The 21,133-nt window shown below is 40.8% G+C and overlaps 1 protein-coding gene across 1 annotated transcript; it reads left to right on the top strand.

The window, feature by feature from the left end:
* Positions 1-14,853: 14,853 nt before the first annotated feature.
* Positions 14,854-16,230, top strand: LOC139784378 (uncharacterized). The gene has a single exon (XM_071723549.1). It carries the CDS (start codon positions 14,860-14,862, stop codon positions 16,228-16,230), a length of 1,371 nt encoding a protein of 456 aa, XP_071579650.1. The 5' UTR covers positions 14,854-14,859.
* Positions 16,231-21,133: the final 4,903 nt, after the last annotated feature.

Here is a 21,133-nt window from a genome sequence, read left to right as displayed (position 1 = left end):
TTAAGTAGGTTACCTATAGATGTTTTAATAGTAGAGGAGAACTCGTTTGAACTAAATCTGGCTCTTAGTCAGGGTCGGGATTATAAGCTTCGCGAGTTACGGGAGGAGCTTCAAAAAGCTGAGGATTCACATTTTGAGATGAGAAACGTGATAGTTTACCCGTACACGGTACAGAGTTATTATTTTACGTTCCCCAGGCGATGGAGTCGCACGTTATTAATAAGTATCACGATCAAATGGGCCACCTAGGGGTTGAAAAAACATTAGAGACAATGCTAAGAAGCTATTGGTTTCCTTGCATGAAGCAAAAAATAAAAAACTATATCGCAGATTGTTTAAAATGCATAGCATTCTCGCCGCCAACGGGAAGAAAAGAAGGATACGTACATCCTATTCCTAAGAGCCAGGTGCCGTTCGAGACGTACCACGTAGACCATTACGGACCGGTAGATAAGGATAGATTAGCTAAACGATATATTTTAGTTGTCATCGATGCATTCTCTAAGTTCACGAAATTGTATCCAACAAAAACAACGGCGACGAAAGAAGTTATCGATAACCTAACATTACATTTTAACACGTTAAAACAACCTAGCTTCCGAAGCGCGGATCTAGCTCGCGGCTGGTCAGGGTTCGGAGTAGGCGCGGAGGAAGACACAAGACTCGGTTAAAATAGACAACGTAACAAAGTTTATTCTATAAAGCGTAAATACATGTACGGAGAGATCGCGGGTGCGTCGGAGCTATGTACAGAGATCGCGGAGTTTGAAGATATGTACAGAGATCGCGGGAATCGAAGATATATACAGAGATCGCGGGAGTCGCGGACGCGGATACGGTAACGGCGATACGCAGAGATCGCGGAGTTCGGAGCGGTGTACAGAGATCGCGGAAGTCGAAGATATATACAGAGATCGCGGTGTACGGTAACGACGATATAACGGGCGCTGTACGCGGATCGGCGGGCGCGCGGGCTCGCGGAACACAGGGCGCGACCACGGTGGAAGCGCAAGCTCAGCCAGCGGCGGCGGTAAGCGCACGCGGCGCTGGAGCGCGCGGAATCGAGCGGCTAAGATCCTTAGCAGATATATAGAGAACTCTTTATATCCTGGCGTCTCGGAATACGCGGGCGGGAAGCGGCACCGGGTGGCCAAGATCCTTGGCGAGTAAGAGAAGAGCTCTCTTACCCTGGTTCACTCCGGTGTCACAGGCTCTCGGATGGAAGATCGAGTCAACCGCCTAGATACGTCACTCGGCAGAGCCAGAAATGCCTCTCTAACTCCTGGTTGTTCGAATTTGGGATTGCGGGATCCGTGAGCAGCGGAGAACAGGTCGGGTCGGTTTGCTGGCTCACGGCGGAATCTATTTGTTGCTAACAATTCGTCGGTTTATATACACCCGCGGTGGTGTGTCGGTGTGGCGGGGGTATACGCGACGGCAATCGCGAGCGCCGGGATGGAGCGGCGGAGCGTTCGGGAAATACGGCGTCCCGACGCCGCGATTGCGTTCGGCGGCTTTCGGCCATTTTCGGCACCGCTCGGCGCTCCGAGTCAGTTGCCGCGGTAAGTCCGTTCGCGGACTTATACGCGAGATAATGTACTTAAAAAGGGCACACCGTGCCTTGTCTCGCCCGGCGGGTGTTCGGCCGGGCGGCATCCGGCTGATGCTCTCCGGGAATGATGCGTTTCGGGGCGCATCGTTATAACTTACAGTAGACCGCGCATGGTTATATCGGATAAGGGCACGGCTTTTACGTCCAACGATTTTCAGGTTTTTTGTAAAGAGAATGACATTCGCCACATTTGTATTGCGACAGCTTCCCCGAAAGCGAATGGGCAGGTAGAACGTACCAATAGATTCATAGGCCCTATGATAAGTAAATTAATAAATAACGACGAGAAGGTATACTGGTATAAAGTTGTGGCAGAAGTAGAATTCGCGATAAATAATTCGGTACATAAAACGACAGGCGAAACGCCTAGTAGGCTTTTATTTGGAGTAGACCAGAAAGGGAAAATAGTCTATAAAATTTAGGAACATCTAGAAAGTGTTGTAAATAATAACGATCGCGATCTAGTTAACTTAAGAAATAGAGCGGCTAAGAAAATAGAAAAGAGTCAGAAATACAACAAGGAATATTTTGATAGGAAAAGGAAAATAGCACACACTTACAGTGTAGGTGACTACGTTATGATAAAAAATATAGATACTACTAAAGGCGCGTCACACAAACTTATCCCTGAATTTAAAGGGCCCTATGAAGTAATTCGAGTCTTGCGAAACGATAGATACATAATAGGGGATATTGAAAATCACCAAATAACAAACAAACCATATCAGGGAACATGGGAGGCGGCCAACATAAAACCGTGGATGAAAGAAAAGCATCCAGAAAATAATATCAACGACGATACAAAGTACGGTAACGATGTAACAGTTAAAGATAATTAGAATTAAGTTAAAGTTAAGAGTTAGAATTAAGAAAATTGTTAAGCCAAAGAGAAAAATGTTCTGTTCTTATATTCGTAAGTTACTTAGAAATTTTTTTTTACAACACCGACTCCGGGGGCGGAGATCAAAGGTCAGAATTGGCCGAGTGTGATAGTAGCTTAAGGCTTAAGGCGGATAGACGGCCCCGTTAGGTTGGCAGTACTGGGCACGGCAGCGAGCGCGAAGAGACGTGTATTGTATTGTATCGAAGCGCGGAACCGAATAAAGAGTGTTTTCTAACTACTGCCGTGCTATTGCTCGAGATCCTGACCCCAGCCTATTACACTTCTATCTCTTCGATTTCATCTCCCTGATCCTGTGAATCGTTAAGTGATCTTTCTTGCTGAGCATGTTTATTTTTTGCTGCCTGGCTTCGAGTTTGTCTTCTATTGTAATTAGGAGGATCGTGGATTAATGCTCTTTCCACAATTTTTAGTTTCGGCGGCTCACACAGTTCTTCCTGCGTGAATGGTATAGAATCTGTATTTCTACCAGGTGAATCATTGTTAGATAAATCTTCTATTTTTTCGTCATCCGAGAGGTGTAGATTGAAATCCTCGTCTTCTTCATCTTCGTTAGATTCTTCTAATATTTTAGAAATTGTTTCTGCATCTCTGGGTTCATTAGGATTCAAAAATTTTTTGTAGCTAATTACGTTGCAATCTGTTTTTTCGAATTTTACTGGATTTACATTGGATGATGGTTCCTTTTCCTTTTTACGCTTCGATTTACGTTTGCGCATGAATTTTTCTATTATTTCCTGGGATTTGGCTTGTGTGGATGCCAAAATTTTTGAAGACGGTTTATTTTTCCTTTTAACATTATAAATATTTTTTATATTGGGATTATATAATTTTACTCTTCTTATGAGTTCTTCAATAGTAACATGAGAGGTATCATTTTTATTAAGATCACTTTTTATAGGTATTCCAACCCTTGGAAACTTTATTTTTTTCCAAGAATTTAAGGAGCTCTTACTTTTTGGCTCTCTTAAACAAAATTCTGTCGCATTACGTAGTGAGGTTTGGTTACTTCCCTCCTCGTAATCGACGGGGATAGAATATACTAGAGGAGTCTGGAAACTTTCCTCTGCAATTCTAGGATTATTTAAATCTTCTGGAGAGGTTTGGTAACTTCCCACTCCAGAGATTTTGGAATTATTTAACATTTCAGGAGGGGTTTGGTAACTTCCACCTCCAGGGTTTTTAGAATCATTTAATAATTCAGGAGGGGTTTGGTAACTTTCCCCTCCAAGAGTTTTGGAGTCTAGCATTTCGGGGGAGGTTTGGAAATCTTTCTCTCGAATATCTAGATTAAAATTTTTATCTAATTTTTTGTTCTCTCTTATAGTTTTATTTTCATTTATAATCCCGTCTTCATTATTTAAATTTGCATTATTGCAATTTTCACTATTTTTATTTTCATTATTATTATCCATTTTCATTTCTTTTTTATTTGTTCCGTCGATTATTTTGCAAAGATTTTGGTCATCCTCTAATTGTTGAGGGTTAATTTGCGTACCTACTCATAATTTCCTCTTGATTGTTATACGTCTATATTTAATTCGTGATTGTCAAATAATTCGTTTAATGGTTTAAGACGCAGGGTTGGTACTTGAACTTCCACTTCTTCGTCCAAAGTACTTACAACTTTTAAATATGCCTTTCCTGAGTTGTTTTCTGCTATGGTATCTCCCATATAAATCCCGTGAGCTATTTTCAATTTTGGTATGTATCCTAATTTTATTTCTGGATTTTCCACTCTTATATAAAATAAAGATTCTGACCGCGGAAAGGCTGTGATGGTTTCTGGTGAAAAGAAAGGTACGCTAACTCCTGATACGTTTAAGTGTCCCGTCGCGTAATCTATATTTGAAGAAGTTTGCTCAAAAAAGTCGTTGCCTAATAAACCGGCTTGTGGAATCGGTAAATTGTCTGACACTACGTTAAAAGTTATTTGCTTTCCGAAAAGGGGTAAAATAACTTCTCCGATAGTATAAACTGGGTATTCATTTATGCTGCTTAATTGTAAAAGTTTTCTGTGATTGACGGTTTTGTTACTTGACAAAAATTTTTCTTTAATTAAATTTGGCCCAGAACCGGTATCTAGCATAAGGGTAACGTGGGAAATTGGTTTACCGAAGTCTACCTGAATGGTTGGTACGCGACGGTGTTTATCGAGATTTACAGTTACGGGTCGTATCTCTATCGGTTTTTTGTTTATTGGGTCTTTTGAGGTACCGATGGGTGTGAGATTCGTTCGAACCCCTGTTGCACACCCGACTTCAAGGGGTCGATGAAGTTTCCCTGATTATTTACTTGCCTGCGATTATTGCTCGCAATACGCAATTCGCAGTTTTCAAAGAGATGCCCTTCTCCCTTACAATAGCGACAGAATAATGAGTTTTTGAATGTCGCGTTTTGCTCTACTCTAGATCGACAATTTTTTGCAATGTGCCCGAAATTATTACAAATTTGACAAATAATTATCGGTTTATTTTCCGTGTTGCGTTGTTCGTTTTGCTTCTTCCAGAAATTATTAGCCGAATGTCCTGGTTTATCACACCATTGACAAATTACAGCGGGTTTATTCTGATTGTTAATATTAATATGATTTATTCTGCATGATTTAGCGTGGTGGCCAGATTTAGAGCATAATTGACAGATAATATTACTTTCTTGAACTATACTAACGAATTGTTAGGCTTGAGGGTCACGGAAACGACATTTGTCGGCGCTATGCCCGCGTTTTTTGCATATCTGACATATGAGAATTTCGGTTCCAAAATCGATTTTATTATGGAGTTGCGGAGAAGGCTGAGTTAATTTTCTACAGTTAGAAGCTGAATGTCCCTCTTTGTAACAGATCTGACAGGTTTCCCGCAAGCGATTAGTATTTGGTGAATTACCTGCAAGATTACCCTGTCCCTGTGTCGTAAATCTGTCATTTCGCGCAGCTTTCTTTTTATCCTTAATGCATCAGCTACGGTGGTTTGTACATCCAAATTTCTCGCTATTCTTTGTTCGATTTCTGGTTTCAACCCTCTAATAAAGCATTTACACATATCTTTTTCTAAGGATGCTTTAATATTTTGACCAGGAAGGGCATTTTCCGAATTTTTATGTGCTTCTAATATCTGTTTGCCTAACAATTTTACCCGATTCGCGTATGTTACTACGTCTTCTTCATTCCTTTGATAAATGCAACCTAACTCTCCCTGTAATTGATAAATATTTTTAGCAGCGCCATAAACTTGCTCTAAATATTTTGTCAACTGAGCGACGCTGTCAAAATTTTGGTCTTGTATGGTACGACGCCCTTCACCTGCAATTTTAGTTCTAATAATTTTAGTAAATTGTGGCTCGGCCTCGTCGGACAACATAGCCTTGGCTTTTTCACACCCCTCAATAAAATATGTTAATGGAATATTTTGACCGTCAAAGAAGGGGATGGCCTCAACCGCGTATTTTAATGTGGCGAATGGATTAGCGTGCGCCATTGTTTCCGCGATGGTCCTACAACTTAAAAATGAATTATAATCGACTTGACGTGCAAGTTGAATCGTTTTATTCGAGGAATCGTCGGAAACAAGCTCGGACGTATCAATTATATTCTGTGATTTGTCCTCCGCAGTCTCGGTAACGTCTGGAGTGAAAAAAACTTGTCTAGGCGTAGGTTTAGAGGATACAATGGGAGTAGATGTGTATGGCGTTGAGCTACTGGGTTTAACCCTTAAATGCCACACCTCTCAAGAATCTCGTAAATGACACATGGGGTCTAAAAGACCCCAGCATGAAAAATGTCTCCTTACTTATTGATTTTTTGATATTTAGTTATGAAAATTATTTTCAATGTTGTTCAAGGCTTAGAAAAGAGAATAAAATGCTTATATTGTTAACATTTCAATTTCAACATAGTATAAAAAATTAAGATCGCCAACAGTTAAAATATTGGCTCCAAAATCAAAAAAATAAAAAATAATAAATAAATAAATATGAGCTCCATTTTTGGAGGGAACGTTTGAAAATATATCATTCTAAAGGGTCTGGGGTCCGCTGGACCCCGGGTGGCATTTAAGGGTTAATTTTGCCTTGATTCTCTATGGCTTGTTTATAACGTCAACTTCAGCTTTATCAGATTTAGACCTCGTACTCATTCCCACTCTCAAAGATCGCACTTAAAATCCCGGACGAGCCCCCAATTTTTAAGTTCTGTTACGTCCAACCCCGGGAATAGAGTAAGAAAACTGGGAAGCGAAGGAAAGGCTAGCCAGAGGGGTCGGGGTAAGGAAGGACGCAACTAGATACTTGCAAATGTTGCTCGCAGGTACACGCTCTGAGGCGCGTGGCGCGAGCCGAACGCACTTTCGATGGCTCAGGAAGGGTCAACGTCCGTAAGGACGGTAGGACGCCTTCTGTGAGCGGTGCGATCGTCGGTCCTCTTTCGAGTCAGGGAATTCAATCCCTTTAACTCAGGATCGGACCTCGTGCGATTTCGAGAGGGAGATGGTAGTGGGTGAGGTCTTAAGTTATAAATGAATGCTGATTAATATTTAACATAAGATAAAAACATTTATTCTGAATATAATTAAGTAAACTATCGATATTACAATAAGTAAGACGTAGGCAAATTAAACGGGGAATTGAAATATTTTAAAGTGAAAAATGTATGTGTAAGGTGTATTCATCGCGGGTGTTACAAGAGTGCGGAGGTGATCGGGCAGGATTTTTAAGGGGGAAACCTATTTGGAAATGGACATCCTGCCCGCTATTGTTACATCGAGATCGGAATTGAATTACATAATGCTTTAATTAAGTGTGCGTGTGGTGTATATGTGTATTTAAAACTAAATTAAGTCGCAATTAAAAATAAAATATAAAGAGATGTTCGCGGGGTGAAAACAGAGAGACAAGAATTTATGCATGGAAAATAAGGATACCGCCATTGAAATAAGGTTAAGGTTATTTAAGGTTTTAGGACGTTTGATTTTACTGATTCTATAACCAGCTTGTTCCGTCGATTCCGTCGATTTAATTGACGTTTAATAGGACATTATTGAAAATATAATTAATTTAATTTAAAATAACTATTATGTTGGATTTTACTTATGCAGTGGTCGATCTTCTTCGGACCCGCTCGGAAATATATATATATATTTAACAACAAAATAGTCATCTGCACTTAAGTTTGTCAGTATGCCATACACAGTACAACATGAAACGTAATTATAACATTTTTTACATGTCCCAGAAAGTCCACTCTAAATTTTAAGTTAAAATGACTCATTCATCGTGTGTTACTTGTTGACAAATTAGAAATGTTAATTAATTGACATTATACTTTACATTTATCAGACAAAGAGAAAACGCCGTAATCGGTCAAAACTGGATCTCGATTGCCCAAATAATATAATATTAATTTTTTGAGTGACTTTAAGTACAATTCTTTGCCCTGGTAAATTACGCGCCGTTACTTTCAGACATAACGCAGTCTTAACCAAAGCCAGAATGGTACAATTACATAATTAAATTAATATCAATTTAATCAAATTATAATATACACAAGAAAATTCGGAATAAACAAATATATATATATATATATATATATATATATATATCCCGTAATTTTCGCATATTTGTTCATTCCGAATTTTATTCTACATATCCTATCCTATATATGTATATATATAGGATAACGGTTTCTGCTGATTGGCTAGCATTCGAATAAACGATAGTTATTTCAATTTAAGAGAAATATTGTTTTGAATATTTTACTTGTTAATATTATAGTTTCTTGTGTAATATATTTAATGTAACTCTTACGAAGTGTATATTAATACATTTTATTTTGAATTGTATCAACATTTTAATAATTAAAATAAACTCTTATTTTTTAAGTTATATTAACACATAATATTAATTAATTTAACTTAAATTATGCGTAATTGTAACATTTGATTTTAGTAAATTTAATTATTTTGTATGTCAAAGTTTATGATTATTTGAAAATTTACTTTTACTTTTGTTTATGTTAAAATAACTTTAATATGTGTTGATTTTTTTTAAATAATTGTGTTAAAAGAACTCAAAATAATATTTAATTTTTAAATAACATACATAAAGTGTTAAGTTATTACGTTGACATAAATGTAACACATGAAAATGTTAAGAAAATAATAACAGCTGTTTTATGTTAATTAAAATATTTTTATACATTGTCATATTTATAAATTTCATATTGCTAACATTAATATTATAAAAATAAACGAACAATAATATTAAAAGAAATGTGTTATGTAAGATAATAGTCAAATTCGCCGGAGCAACAGAGGTGACAGGAGCGAAAGTGTTAGCGAGGAAAGTGCAGAGAAGTGAGGGGTAAAGGAAGTGGAGGAAAGAGAGAGTGGCGGAGCGAGAAGGTTGGAGGCAGGAGAGTGGGAGAAGAAAGGGGTGAGTAGAGGAGTAGCGGGTAAAGGAGAACGAAGGGTAGAAAAGTGACAAGTCACAGAGGCGGGTTAGGCACGAACGATAGTGAGAGTAGAGGGGTGACGCGGTGGGGGAACCGAGCCGTGTGCGGCAGAGCGCGGCAAGACACGAACGTTAGTGAGGGTAGAGGGGCGACTCGAAGGGAAAACCGAGACGCGGCAGGGCATAGAGTATAGGTAAGGGAGAAGTGAATAGCAACGAATAGGAGGGACAGGCAAAGGTAGGAGCGGCGTATGGAGCAAGGGAAAGAGGTGGGAATAGAGAGTGAACAGCAGGGAGATAAAGGAAAGAAGAGAGAAGGCGAGGGTGAGAGGAAGGCAAGAGGCAGACCAAAAAAGGCGGAAGAACTTGGAAAACAGAGAGGAAGAACGGATAGCTTAGGATCGGTCTTAGACTACATACAGAAAAGGAAAAGAGAAGAGTTAGCGGAGGAAGCGAAGGCAAGAACAGAGGGAGAAATCTTAGAAAGGTTTAACGAAACAAGGAGGGTTTACAGATCACCGCCAGCGAAGGTTAAAAAGGGAGAAGAGAATAAAGAAAACATGGCGGCAGAAGAGATGTTTAAGGAGATTCTAAGGAGAATGGAAGAACAAGAGAAGGAAAGGAAAAAAGATAAAGAGGAAATAAAAAACGAAATTAAGGGACTGAAGGAGAAACTGAAGAGAAGTGAGGAAATATGGAAGAAACAGAGAGAAGCGCTGGAAGAGAGAGTAAAGAAGCTAGAGGAGAGGGTGGAGGAAAGGGGAAAAAGATTGGAGGTGGAAATAGGAGAGAGAAAGAAGGAGAAAAAAGGTGAGGCAGGAAACGAAAATGAGGAAGTGGTAAAGAGGATGAGAGAGATAGAGAGGAAGCTGGAAAAAAAGGAGAGGGAAGAGAGAAGAAGAAATGTAGTGATAAGGGGTTTAGAAGTGAAAGAGGGAGGAAGGAGACAAGAGGCGGAAAAGTTACTGGAGGGAATGAAAGTCAAAGTGAAGGTAATAGAGGTGAAGAAAATAGGGGGGGATATAGAAAAGGGAAGGGAAATGGTGTTGCTGAAGCTGGAGAATGAAGAGCAAAAATGGGAGGTGATAGAAAAAAAGAAGAGCCTGGCGGGGAGAAAGGAGAGAATTATGGAGGATTTGTCATGGGAGGAAAGAAGGATGAATTGGAGACTGAGAGAGATAGCAAGAAGAGAGGAAAGGGAGGGAAGGAGGACGTGGATCAAAGCGGGCAGAACAAGGTTGGAAAATGTATGGTGGAGATGGTGAAGCCGTGCAAGGGGCAGAAGGGGCACGGACAGCTCCTTGGCCAGCCGCGGGTAGTCCTACGACGGCTGTCCGCGGACGAAGCGTGGCGAGCGGGCGCGGTATCCCGAGGGAGCCTGGGGCTCAGCGCGTGGGAAGCAAACCCACGGGCCTGCGGAACGGTGGCGCGCTACCGGGTGGCCCAGCCAACCGCGATCAGTCGAGATGTGGCCTTGTCCGCCAGGGCGGACGATTTCCGGGGAGCAGCGGGACCCAGTGGCTGCACCATCACGTTGCAGAGGACAACGGTCACCGTGAGCGAGACGGTGACGGTGACGGCGGGGCCGCAAGCGGCGGCGCCGAACGAAGGGGACGAATCGGAGGAATTCCACAGTCCGTCGTCCGAGGAGGAACCCCAGGAGGACGAGAGGAAGGCCCTCCACTAGAGTGTAAGAGGCGCGAAGCGTTCCGAGGACGGAAAACTAGAGTATAATAAAGTTTTGTTTATGTTTGCATACTCCGTCCGGCGCAATAGTACGTAAGATAGATATAAGTTGCGCGATGACAATCGCCGGGCTGCGGCCCACTTAGCACGTAAGCTTGATTTGACGATCCACAGATAGTTTAGTTCCGTTTGGCACGAAAGTGCTCGGCTCGGCCGGTAAACATTAATTGATTTGATGCGCGTGGATCGCAAGACAGCGCAGAATAGATAGCGCCGAGCCACACACAATCTTCGTTCCCGAAACACGCGGAGGTAACCCCGTGAGGCGACGCGAAGCCAAACGAGGTAAAATAACTACCGGTGCCACGTTAGGGCATCGCGGGAGACAGGCACAGCCGAACCACGCCACGATCCGATCACCGGGAAGCGGAGTACGGAACCGCGGTGAGGGGCGGTCCGATCGAGCGGACTTAGGAACAAGGTAACCATCGGTGCCACGTCAGGGCACTGCGAGAAATAGGCACAGCCGAACCGCGTTGCGATCCGACCACCAGGAGGCGAAGTAGCGAAACAGACGTCTTCTCCGAGGAAAAACCGGCGGTGCCGTGTCGGGAAGACCTGGTACACCCGATGGACCAGGCGCCGTCGCGATCCGAACTCCTAGACGAGAGTTACGGGGACGGTCCGCGAAAACGATACCCAGGCGCCGGCTACGGGAACCGAGGCCGGAATACAGACGGGAAGGGTCGCAGAAGCGGGCACCGGGGGTCGCCGCCAACGGCGGGCACCGCGAAGTGCACCTGGACATCTTCGTCGAGAAGTCGGTCCGGGTGCCCGTATAGAAACGTCAGAGGACTCGTGCGCACAGGTCGACGTCGACGAAACGCGAATATTGTAAGTAGTGGGAAACCACTACTCGGGAGGTAATAGAGCATGTTATCATTAAGGGGACGCATGTGGAATTTTCCACCGCGAACATCTGGCGCGGCCAGAACAGACAAACACCAGATGTTACTGCGTCGTAGCCCGCATTCCTGAAAGAGAAAGCGGCCGTGGCGCGATGGAAGGGGAAAAGACCGTAAGTGGGGAGCCTGCGAACGGAATATTCCTCGAGGCAGTCTCTCGTGGGCGCTCGTAAAGGTAACATCTCTCTCGCGCGTATATCTCGGTGTGTCGTGGAAAGTTCGCGATCGTCTACCGGATTACGATAATTAGTTTACCACAGCGTCCGAAACCAACGGGAACGCCCGCGAAACGCGTTAATTGTCGCCGATACAAAAGGCGAACGGTCCGAGTGAACCGAAAAGTGAAACTTCGCACTTTGCGAGACGTGCGACCGCCATCTTGCGCGGATATTGTAACAGCGAAAACCTGTTTGTGTAAAACGAAGATTATGAATAAATGGAAACTACATTTGTGAAAATAAAAGAGTTAACGATTACTTACCTGATACTTACCTGCACGGGTGTCAGCCATCTTCTATAATCGTTGACCCGGGTCGGAGTTTATCATCGGTGCTACATCAGTGGACATCGGGGATGAGGCACCAGCGGCGAAATCTCGAAAAATTATAGTAACAATTAAGTTAATTTACCACGGTACTTATACTTACCTCGGGGGAGTGGCGGTCAGCCATCTTGTGTACGCGGGGATCCTGGTCGGCAGTCAGCAGCGATGATCGATGGGCCGGCGACACAGACGAGGCACCCATTCCAAAAACCTGAAAATAATAACAATTAATTAAGATAATTTACCACGGTACTTATACTTACCTCGGGGGAGCAGTGGTCAGCCATCTTGTGTACGCGGGGGTCCTGACGGGCGTTCAACAGCGATGATCCATGGGCCGGCGACACGGATGAGGCACCCGTTCCAAAAACCTGAAAATAATAAAGATTAATTAACTTAATTTACCACGGTGTCGGGACTTAGCCTGGTGGCAAGCCATCTCGATACTACGTATACCTAGGCTGGTGATGAGCGTCGATGATCCGAGAGGAGACGATGGAGAATGGGCACCCCGGTCGAGAATCTGAAAAGAGGATTGTTTAAACAAATTAGTTGACCATACACTCATAAATACTTACCTTCTCGGTGGATTGAGGACAAACCGAGTGGCGACCGATGACTTAGAGGGCATAAAAGAACGTTCCGTGACCCAATGTTATACCGTTCGGTTACAATGGGACATGGAAGAGGGGGTGTTAAAGGATGAAAGGGGAAAGGTAAGAAAGGAGAGCGGAGGAAAGAAGGAAGAGGAGGGAGGCGAATTAGGAGGGAGAGGAGTAGGAAGGGAGACGAGGGAATAAGAGGAAGAGAGGATGGAGGGGAGGAAATAGAGAAGGGCAATGCGGATTCTAGAAGAGAAGAGAGGGGGGGAAGTAAGTCAGAGTGGAGAATAGTATTCTGGAATGTAGCTGGTTTGGAAAATAAAGATAAGGAGTTTTGGGAGGGGTTGAAAAAAGAAGATGTGATAGTCATGGTGGAGACTTGGATATGAGAAAAAGGATGGGAAAGAATAAGGGGAAGGCTGCCGAAAGGGTACGAATGGGGAGTGCAAATGGCGAGGAAGAAAAACAAAAAAGGGAGAGCAACAGGAGGGATGATAATGGGAATAAGGAAAGAGATAAAAGAAAAGGGTACGGAAATAGGAAGAGGAAGGGAGGGGTTGATAGAGGGAAAGGTTAGGATAGGTAAGGAGAAGTGGAATATTATAGGGGTATACGCAAAAAAAGAGGAGATGGAGGAAATACTACAGGAGCTGGGACTGATAATGGAAAAGAAAAAAGAAGGAAGATTTACGATTATTGGAGGAGACTTCAATGCGAGGACTGGTCAAGAAGGCGGAGGGATAGAGGATGAGGAGGGGGGAGATAGGTGCAAAGGGGGAAGAAGTTCAAAGGATAAAAAGATAGACAGAGAGGGGAGGATACTGGTAAATAGCATAGAAGAGAGAGGATGGGAGATTTTTAATGGAAAGGTGAGAGGAGACGAGGAGGGGGAGTTTACTTTCACGGGGGGAAGAGGTGACACGGTGATCGACTATGTTATAGGAGAAGGAGAAGTAAGAGAGAAGGTAGAGAAAATGATAGTGGGGGATAAGGTGGACTCGGATCATCACCCCTTGGAAATAGTTCTAAGGAGAGATAAGGAGGGAGATGAAAGAAGAAGGAGGGAGAAGAAGGAAAGCAGGGGGGTATGGAACGAGGAAGGAACAAAGAGGTTTATTGGAAAAATAGGAGAGATGGAAAAAAAAGTGGAAGAGTTGAACAAGGAATGGGAAGAAATGAAGGCAAGAATAAAGGAGGCAATAAAAGGGGTAGAGGAGGAGATGGGATGAAAGAAGGGGAAGGTAGGATGGTGGGATGAGGAATGTAGAGAAGCGAAGAAAGAGGTAAGAAGAAATCTAAGGATTTGGAGGAAAGAAAGAGGAGAGGGCAGCGAGTACAAGGAAAAGAGGAAGGGGTTTAGGGAGATGTGCAAGAGGAAGAAGGAAGAAGAGAACCGGAGATGGGAGAGAAAAGCGGAGGGAGCAAGGAGGGAGGCGGAGGTATGGGAGATAGTGAATAAGAAGAGGAAAAAAAGGAGGGGAATTGAGGAAGGAATAGAAGAGGAGGAATGGAAAGAGCACTTTATGAACCTGCTGGGAGGAGTGGAAGGGAGGGTGAGGTTAGGGAAAGAAGAAGGTAGGGAGGAGAAGGAGGGGGAAGAGGAAGAGGAAATAAGCCTAGAAGAAATGAGGAGAGTTGTAAAGAGGTTAAAGGATGGAAAAGCAATGGGAAGGGATGGGATTCTAGGCGAGGTTTGGAAGCGAGGGGGGAAGGAACTGGAGAATTGGGCATGGAAATATATAAATAGGATATGGAAAGGAGGAGGGTGGCCGGAAAATTGGAAGGAGGGAATAATTGCGCCAATAGTAAAAAAAGGGGAAGGGAAAAAAGCAGAGGAGTATAGAGGTGTCACAATAATGCCGTCATTATATAAGGTGTACACGGCCATTCTGGCAGAGAGGTTAAGAGAGGAGATAGAGGGGAAGAGAATAGTGCCGCAGAACCAGACAGGCTTTAGAAGAGGGATGGGAACAATAGATAACATATACGTGCTGAACTACGTAGTGAACAGAAGGCTAGAAAAGAAGGGGGGAAAACTTATAGCATGTTTTGTGGACCTTAAGGCGGCGTTTGATTCGGTAGATAGAGGAGTACTAATAAAATCAATGAGAGAAAGGGGAATAAGGGAAGGGTTGGTGAGGAGAACGGAGGAGATTCTAAGGGAGACGAGAAGCAGGGTAAGGGTAGGAGACGGAATAGGAGAAGAGTTCTGGACGGGAAGAGGGGTAAGGCAGGGGTGCCCATTGAGCCCGCTACTATTTAACGTGTTATTGGCGGATATGGAACAGGAAATGGGCAGAGTTAAATGGGAAGGAGTAATGCTTGGAGGTAAGAGGGTGTATACTCTGGCCTACGCGGATGATGTAGTGCTAATGGCGGAGGACGAGGACCAAATGAGGAGCATGTTGGAAAGACTGGAAGGGTATTTAAGCAGGAAGAGGTTGGAACTGAATGTGGGAAAGACAAAAATAATGAGATTTAGGAAAGGAGGGGGAAGAGACAGTAAGAGAAGATGGAGATGGGAAGGAAAAGAATTAGGAGAGGTGAAGGAATTTCGATATCTAGGATACATGTTTCAAAGGAATGGAGGACAGGAAGCGCAGGTAAGGGAAAGGATCAAGAAGGCAGCGGCAGTAATGGGGAAGATCTGGGGGATAGGGAAGAGGAGATTTGGGAGAAACTGGGGTAAAAGATTATGGCTGTTTGATAGACTGGTGTGGACGGTAATGGGATATGGAGCGGAAATATGGGGATGGAAAGAAAGGGAAGGAATGGAAAGGTTGGAAGAAAGATATATCAGATGGGTATTGGGAGTGGATGGGAGAACGCCGTGGTATCTCGTTAGGGAGGAGTTACAAAGGGATAAGTTGAGAGGGAGGGCAGGGATGAGGGCATGGAGATTTGAGAGAAAACTGGAGGAGGGTAGAGGAAGTGAATTGGCAAGACTATGTTGGGAGGAGCTGAAGGGAAAGGAGAAAGAAGGGAAAGTTAGTTCAAGTTGGGAGAGAGAAAGAGGAAAGTTCTTTGAAGACAGAGGAGTTGAATTGAAGGATCTAGGAAGGCTGAGAGAAGACGGGGACGGATGGTTTCACAAATTATTCGGAGGGGACAAGGAAAAACAAAGGAGAGAGAGATGGGAAAGGATCGAGGGAGCAGAGTATAACAAATGGTACAGGCTAGTAAAAGGAGAGGGTATACCGGGATATTTGAAAAAAGGATGGGGAGAGAGTAGATGGAACAGGGTGGTGAGACATAGATTAGGAAATGAGATGAGAGAGAGCAGATACTGGGAAACGGAGGAGGAAAAGAAATGTAGGTTATGTGGACATAGGGAGGAAACGTGGGAGCATGTGTGGGAGGAATGTAGGAGTTGGGAATTAGGAGATGGTAGTTGGCAAGAAGCGGTGGGATGGGTATTGGATGAAAAAGGAGGCGGAGAGGATTGGATGATAGAACTAGAGGGGGAAAGAATATGAGGAAAAGGGGAGTTGGAGGAGTTAGAGGAGGGAAGAAATGAAGAGGGAAGGGGAAAAGGAGGAGAGGGAGGAGAGGGAGAGGAAGGCTGAGTAAAGGAGAGGGGAGTAATTAAAGCTCATGTTACAGATCACCCAGGATGGAGAGTGAGGGGAGAAAAATTGCAGAGGCGATGAACAGGATCGCGGAGGAGAATGTAAGGAAGCTACTGAAGGAGAGGAAAGAGGACGATAGAAGGAAGGATGAGAGGATGGAGGAGATGGAGGAAAAAATAAGGAGATTGGAGAGAAAGGTGGAAAGCTTAGAACGAAGTGGAGGTAAAAGAAAGTGGGAGGAGAGTGAGGAGAGCGGGACAGAGAAGAAGAAATGGTGGGCAGGCGAGGGCGAAAAGAATGAGGACGAGCTGAGAAAGAGGAATGTGATTCTGAGGGTAGAGAAGGCGAAATGGGGAAGCAAGGAGTCTAGTTGGGAGAAGGTGAAGGAGCTCTTCACGGAAGGGCTGAGGGTGAAGGTGATGGTAAGGGAGGTGATGGTGGTGGGACAGAGGGGTGAATGGCTTACGATTTTGGTGAAGTTGAGGGATGAGGAGGAGAAATGGCGGATCCTGGAGGCGAGGAGATGGCAGGGAATGACATAGGAGTAGAGATTCAGGAGGACAAGTCAGTGGAAAGGAGGGATAGGGAGAGGGAGGAGAGAGAAGGGAGAATGGAAAGGAGACTGGAGGGGCATAGGAGTACAGGGAGAACGGAGGAGGACGAATTAACAAAAGGGATAAAGGAGAAACTACTCATGGAGTCGGACGAGGAATTGGGGGATAAGGGAAAGAGAGAATGGGCCAAATAGAGGAGAGCCGTAACGAGAAGGAAGGAGGACGAAAGACGAAGCCCAGGGAGAAGATAAAGAAGAGGGGGAGGGAGGGTAATAAATTGTAAGGTCATGGCCAGGCACGGGGGAGCTATATTTTTCTTTTTGTTTGAATTTAAGTTTTGATTCTGTGTGTTTTTGATATGAGTTTGTAAAAGATTTGGGAACGTTCCTCATGTAAAAAAACGCCTTGTAAACCCTGTGGGGAAACGCAATAAATACACATACATACACATACATAATAGTCAAATTCAATTATATTATAAACTATTTTATTATTATCATGGTTCTAGTAATGATAATGTCACTGCGAAGTTAAGAAACATATATAAAATGCATATATAAAATGCGCTCGAATGTATTAATGTATCATTATTAAGTTTATTTGTTTAATTTATGAATATAAGTCACTATGTACCTACACAGAGAGAAAAATCAAGTCGTAATACTATGTGAACCTGTATTATAAATACCTTATACTTTTCTCATGTTATATTTACAATAAATTCAACTTCTTATCCTACAAAATTCATGCTTTTAGAAGGTGGATACTGTTTTTATTAGAAAAGCTTTATAGATATATGTATTATCATACGATTACCAAGTTTTAGTTACTAGCGTCGCCACCTGATCAATGCGTGTCATTCAGCTGTCTTACAGTTACTATTGACCCACGACATTTTTCATTGGGCGTTTAGTAAAAATACGTATATACGTATATGTATATCTAGGGATCCATGGTGCTAGGCGGCTGAGACTTTACATGAGCGACACGGTAAAATCTGGTGGGTCGCATGTAAATTTAAAGAGGCAGAGCGTCTGCTGTTTTTATAGTAGCGTTGTTATTAAATAAAGATTTATTTCGAGTAATAATCCTAGGACAAGCGTACTTAGTATAAGATAGCTGTCAAACACGTTAAAAATACTTCCATTCACGGGATAATAACATGAGAAATAGATAGAAATTTAAGGTGAAAAAATTATCACGTAAAAATAATTTGATTTTTCTCTCCGTGTACACAATATAATTTCAAGATTTATTATAAGAAAGATTTATAGAAGTAGTATTCTCACACAACTTACTTTTAAATTTATCCTGTAAAAAGAGGAATTTGTCTGATAGGCAATCCATCTATACATTGCATGTTTCTTTAAATTTTTATTTAATAAAGCTTATAATGTTTAAATCATGTAATTCTCAAGTGTGAATTAAGTATAATTTAATTAAGAAACGATAATATTATGTCAAGTAATATTTTATGTTATTACATTGTATACGTAATACATTCAAATTCTCTTTTTATAATAATAAAATTTAAAGATACATTATAGAAAATTATGTGTTTGTATCCCTTGTTACACATGAAATACTTTATACCTATGGCATACTGACAAACTTAAGTGCAGATGACTATTTTGTTGTTAAAATTATAGGCAATACGCCGGGCACGCCAAGGATGCTGCTGGAGATTATGTCCATCTTCGATTGGTGTCTCTGCTTATTATCGATGTAACTAAACCCTTTTCAATTTCTGCACCTCTCGTTACGCTATCTATTGTATTCTATATTTTCATTTTATCATGCCGTTGTATTTCATACATTTTAAATGTCTTCTGCATCCTACATTAGGTCTACTGCAATTTTGAGAGATAGTTTATAAAATATTGTATTCCTTTAATTCACGCACAAAATATATATCTTGCAAAATATTACTTACTCTAATAAATGTACTTGGAATAATACTTTGATTTCACTTCTTTTTCATGCTGTTATATTTATTTTTTGTGTTTTTTAAATAATATTACTTGTTCTAATAAATATACTTGGAATAATACTTTGATTTCACTTCTTTTTCATGCCGTTATATTTATTTTTTTGTGTTTTTTAAGTAAATATTTTCTTTATTTTTCTAATATTATTCATAAAATTATTTCGCGTGAAACATACTTGGCGTTTTTTTTACATTTTTAATGTCTTTTTTTAGTGGATTTCACGAATTTTTATTAAGTATTTTTGTCACAGTAATAATATATACTTTGTAATTATATTTGAAAACATATATATATATATATATATATAATATTGTACTAATAATATTACAAAATAATTATATATATGTTTACTTTTTAATATTACTTTGTAATTATATGTGAAAGCACATAAAATAATATCGTATTGATAATATAGCAAAATAATTAAAGAAGCTACGATATTTTTCCAAATGTAATATTTAATTTAATATGCAGCGCGCTTATCATTGCTGGCGCTTTCGCTCTTTTTCATCTATAGAGTGTGAGGCTGATATTTTATGTGTCGTACGACAAATTTTTTAAGCATCGCTCTTTCACTTTCTCTTTATTGGTAATTTGTACAATAACGCGGGAAACTACCACGTCTTGTGGGTGGCAATGCTTTTCACGTGCAACTTCAAGAGAGACGCTACTGTGTCTCTTGATTTGTGACAACTTCATACTTGTGATTGGCGCAGGACCAAAATGTCGCGTAAGTATTACACAACTTTTAAACATATATTTTATACAAAAATCTTTAATTTTTCACTTATTTCATAATAGTATTATGATAAGTTTAATAAAATATGTTGTGACATATGGAGTAAACTCTGGAAACGTAAAACAAACGGAGATATATGTAAAGCGTACCTGGCGCGTGACGCTACTGTTTCTTTCTTGATAAAAGCGACTTTTATTATAACAATTTTAAAGATTAAATGTACTTATCGAGAGTTACGACTAGAATCCGGGTGAATACGGAAAAATGTAGCATTCAGTCGCGTTTGCACTAGGGTTCCTAAGTATTCGTATAAATGTCCCGGACTGTCCGGGTATTCGAGATCGATTGAGATACGATTCTCAAAACTGCAATATCCGCGGATATGCGAATAACTCGGATTTGAAGGGTTTTCGCTGTCCGAATAGCGTCAGATTCGAATATATATTAAAGTCCTAGTTCGCACTGAATAAAGGGGTAACAATAGAGAGATACAATTAATCGCACTCTGTTGTTATCTATCATTCAAATGATGCTCAACTCAAAAAATCAAACAATGCGCTAAGTTCTGATTAATACCATATATACGATATAATAATACGAAAATAATCCATATGAGTACAATCTTATTAAACTTTTATTTATAGAATTACACTATGTACAATAAATCTTAGATTACAAATTACGAATTATGAGTCTTATTAACTAGTAATAGTAATACAATTTTATAAAATTTATGTTCAGATAAAAAATATAATAATGATTAATCACATCAAATCGAAAATAAATAAAACGCATTGTTTAACATACATTTTCTTTATCATATCATTTAAAACGTTATATTATATATGCATTTACATGCAACGTTTTACATGTTTTATTGTCCACTCTAATTTTTAATAATTGTGTAAAATAAATGTGTATGAAAATTATAATTTATTTTTATAAAACATAGTCTAATTAATTTTATCTCTTTTAGAAGAAATAATAGCAGCAGCGGAGCGTATGCGGCTAGATGAGCAAGACCCATCGGTAAAAAAATTTTTATATAAAAACATATATAATTGTATATAATTATATATAAGATATGTCCATACATGTTTTCTTTCTCTTGTACAATCTCTGTTCGTATATATAGGAAGAATAATTTATAAAAAATAAAGAGTTTAAGGAAATGAGAAAAATTTAGACATATATAATCACATATAAATGTAACAGTTGTTATATATGATTATATATGGACAAATTTTTCTCATTTCCTCAAACTTCACTTTTTATAAAAAATGCAATGTGAAAATGATCTTTTTAATTATTTTTAGATTCTTCTTTTTATTTTTTTTACGAAAAGAGATTATACAGAAGAAAGAAAACATGTATAGACGTATTTTATAAATGATTATATGTATTTATATATGTTTATATGTATTTATATATGTATTTATATATTTTTATATAAAAATTTTTTACTGGGATGCAACAGGTGCAGGCGTTGTTGCAACAGTTGTTGCAGGAACAAAAAAAGCAACAGCAAC

Source organism: Temnothorax nylanderi, unplaced genomic scaffold (assembly GCF_030848795.1).
Source record: "Temnothorax nylanderi isolate EJ_2023f unplaced genomic scaffold, tnyl_v1.0 TNYL_tig0618_pilon, whole genome shotgun sequence".
Taxonomy (NCBI): Eukaryota; Metazoa; Arthropoda; class Insecta; order Hymenoptera; family Formicidae; genus Temnothorax; species Temnothorax nylanderi.
The sequence above is the reverse complement of the archived record's forward strand: the minus strand, read 5'-3'. Positions and strand labels throughout refer to the sequence as shown.

Coding starts and splice junctions, on each gene's coding strand:
- LOC139784378 (XM_071723549.1), top strand. CDS start 14,860: ATGAGAGAAAGGGGAATAAGGGAAGGGTTGGTGAGGAGAACGGAGGAG.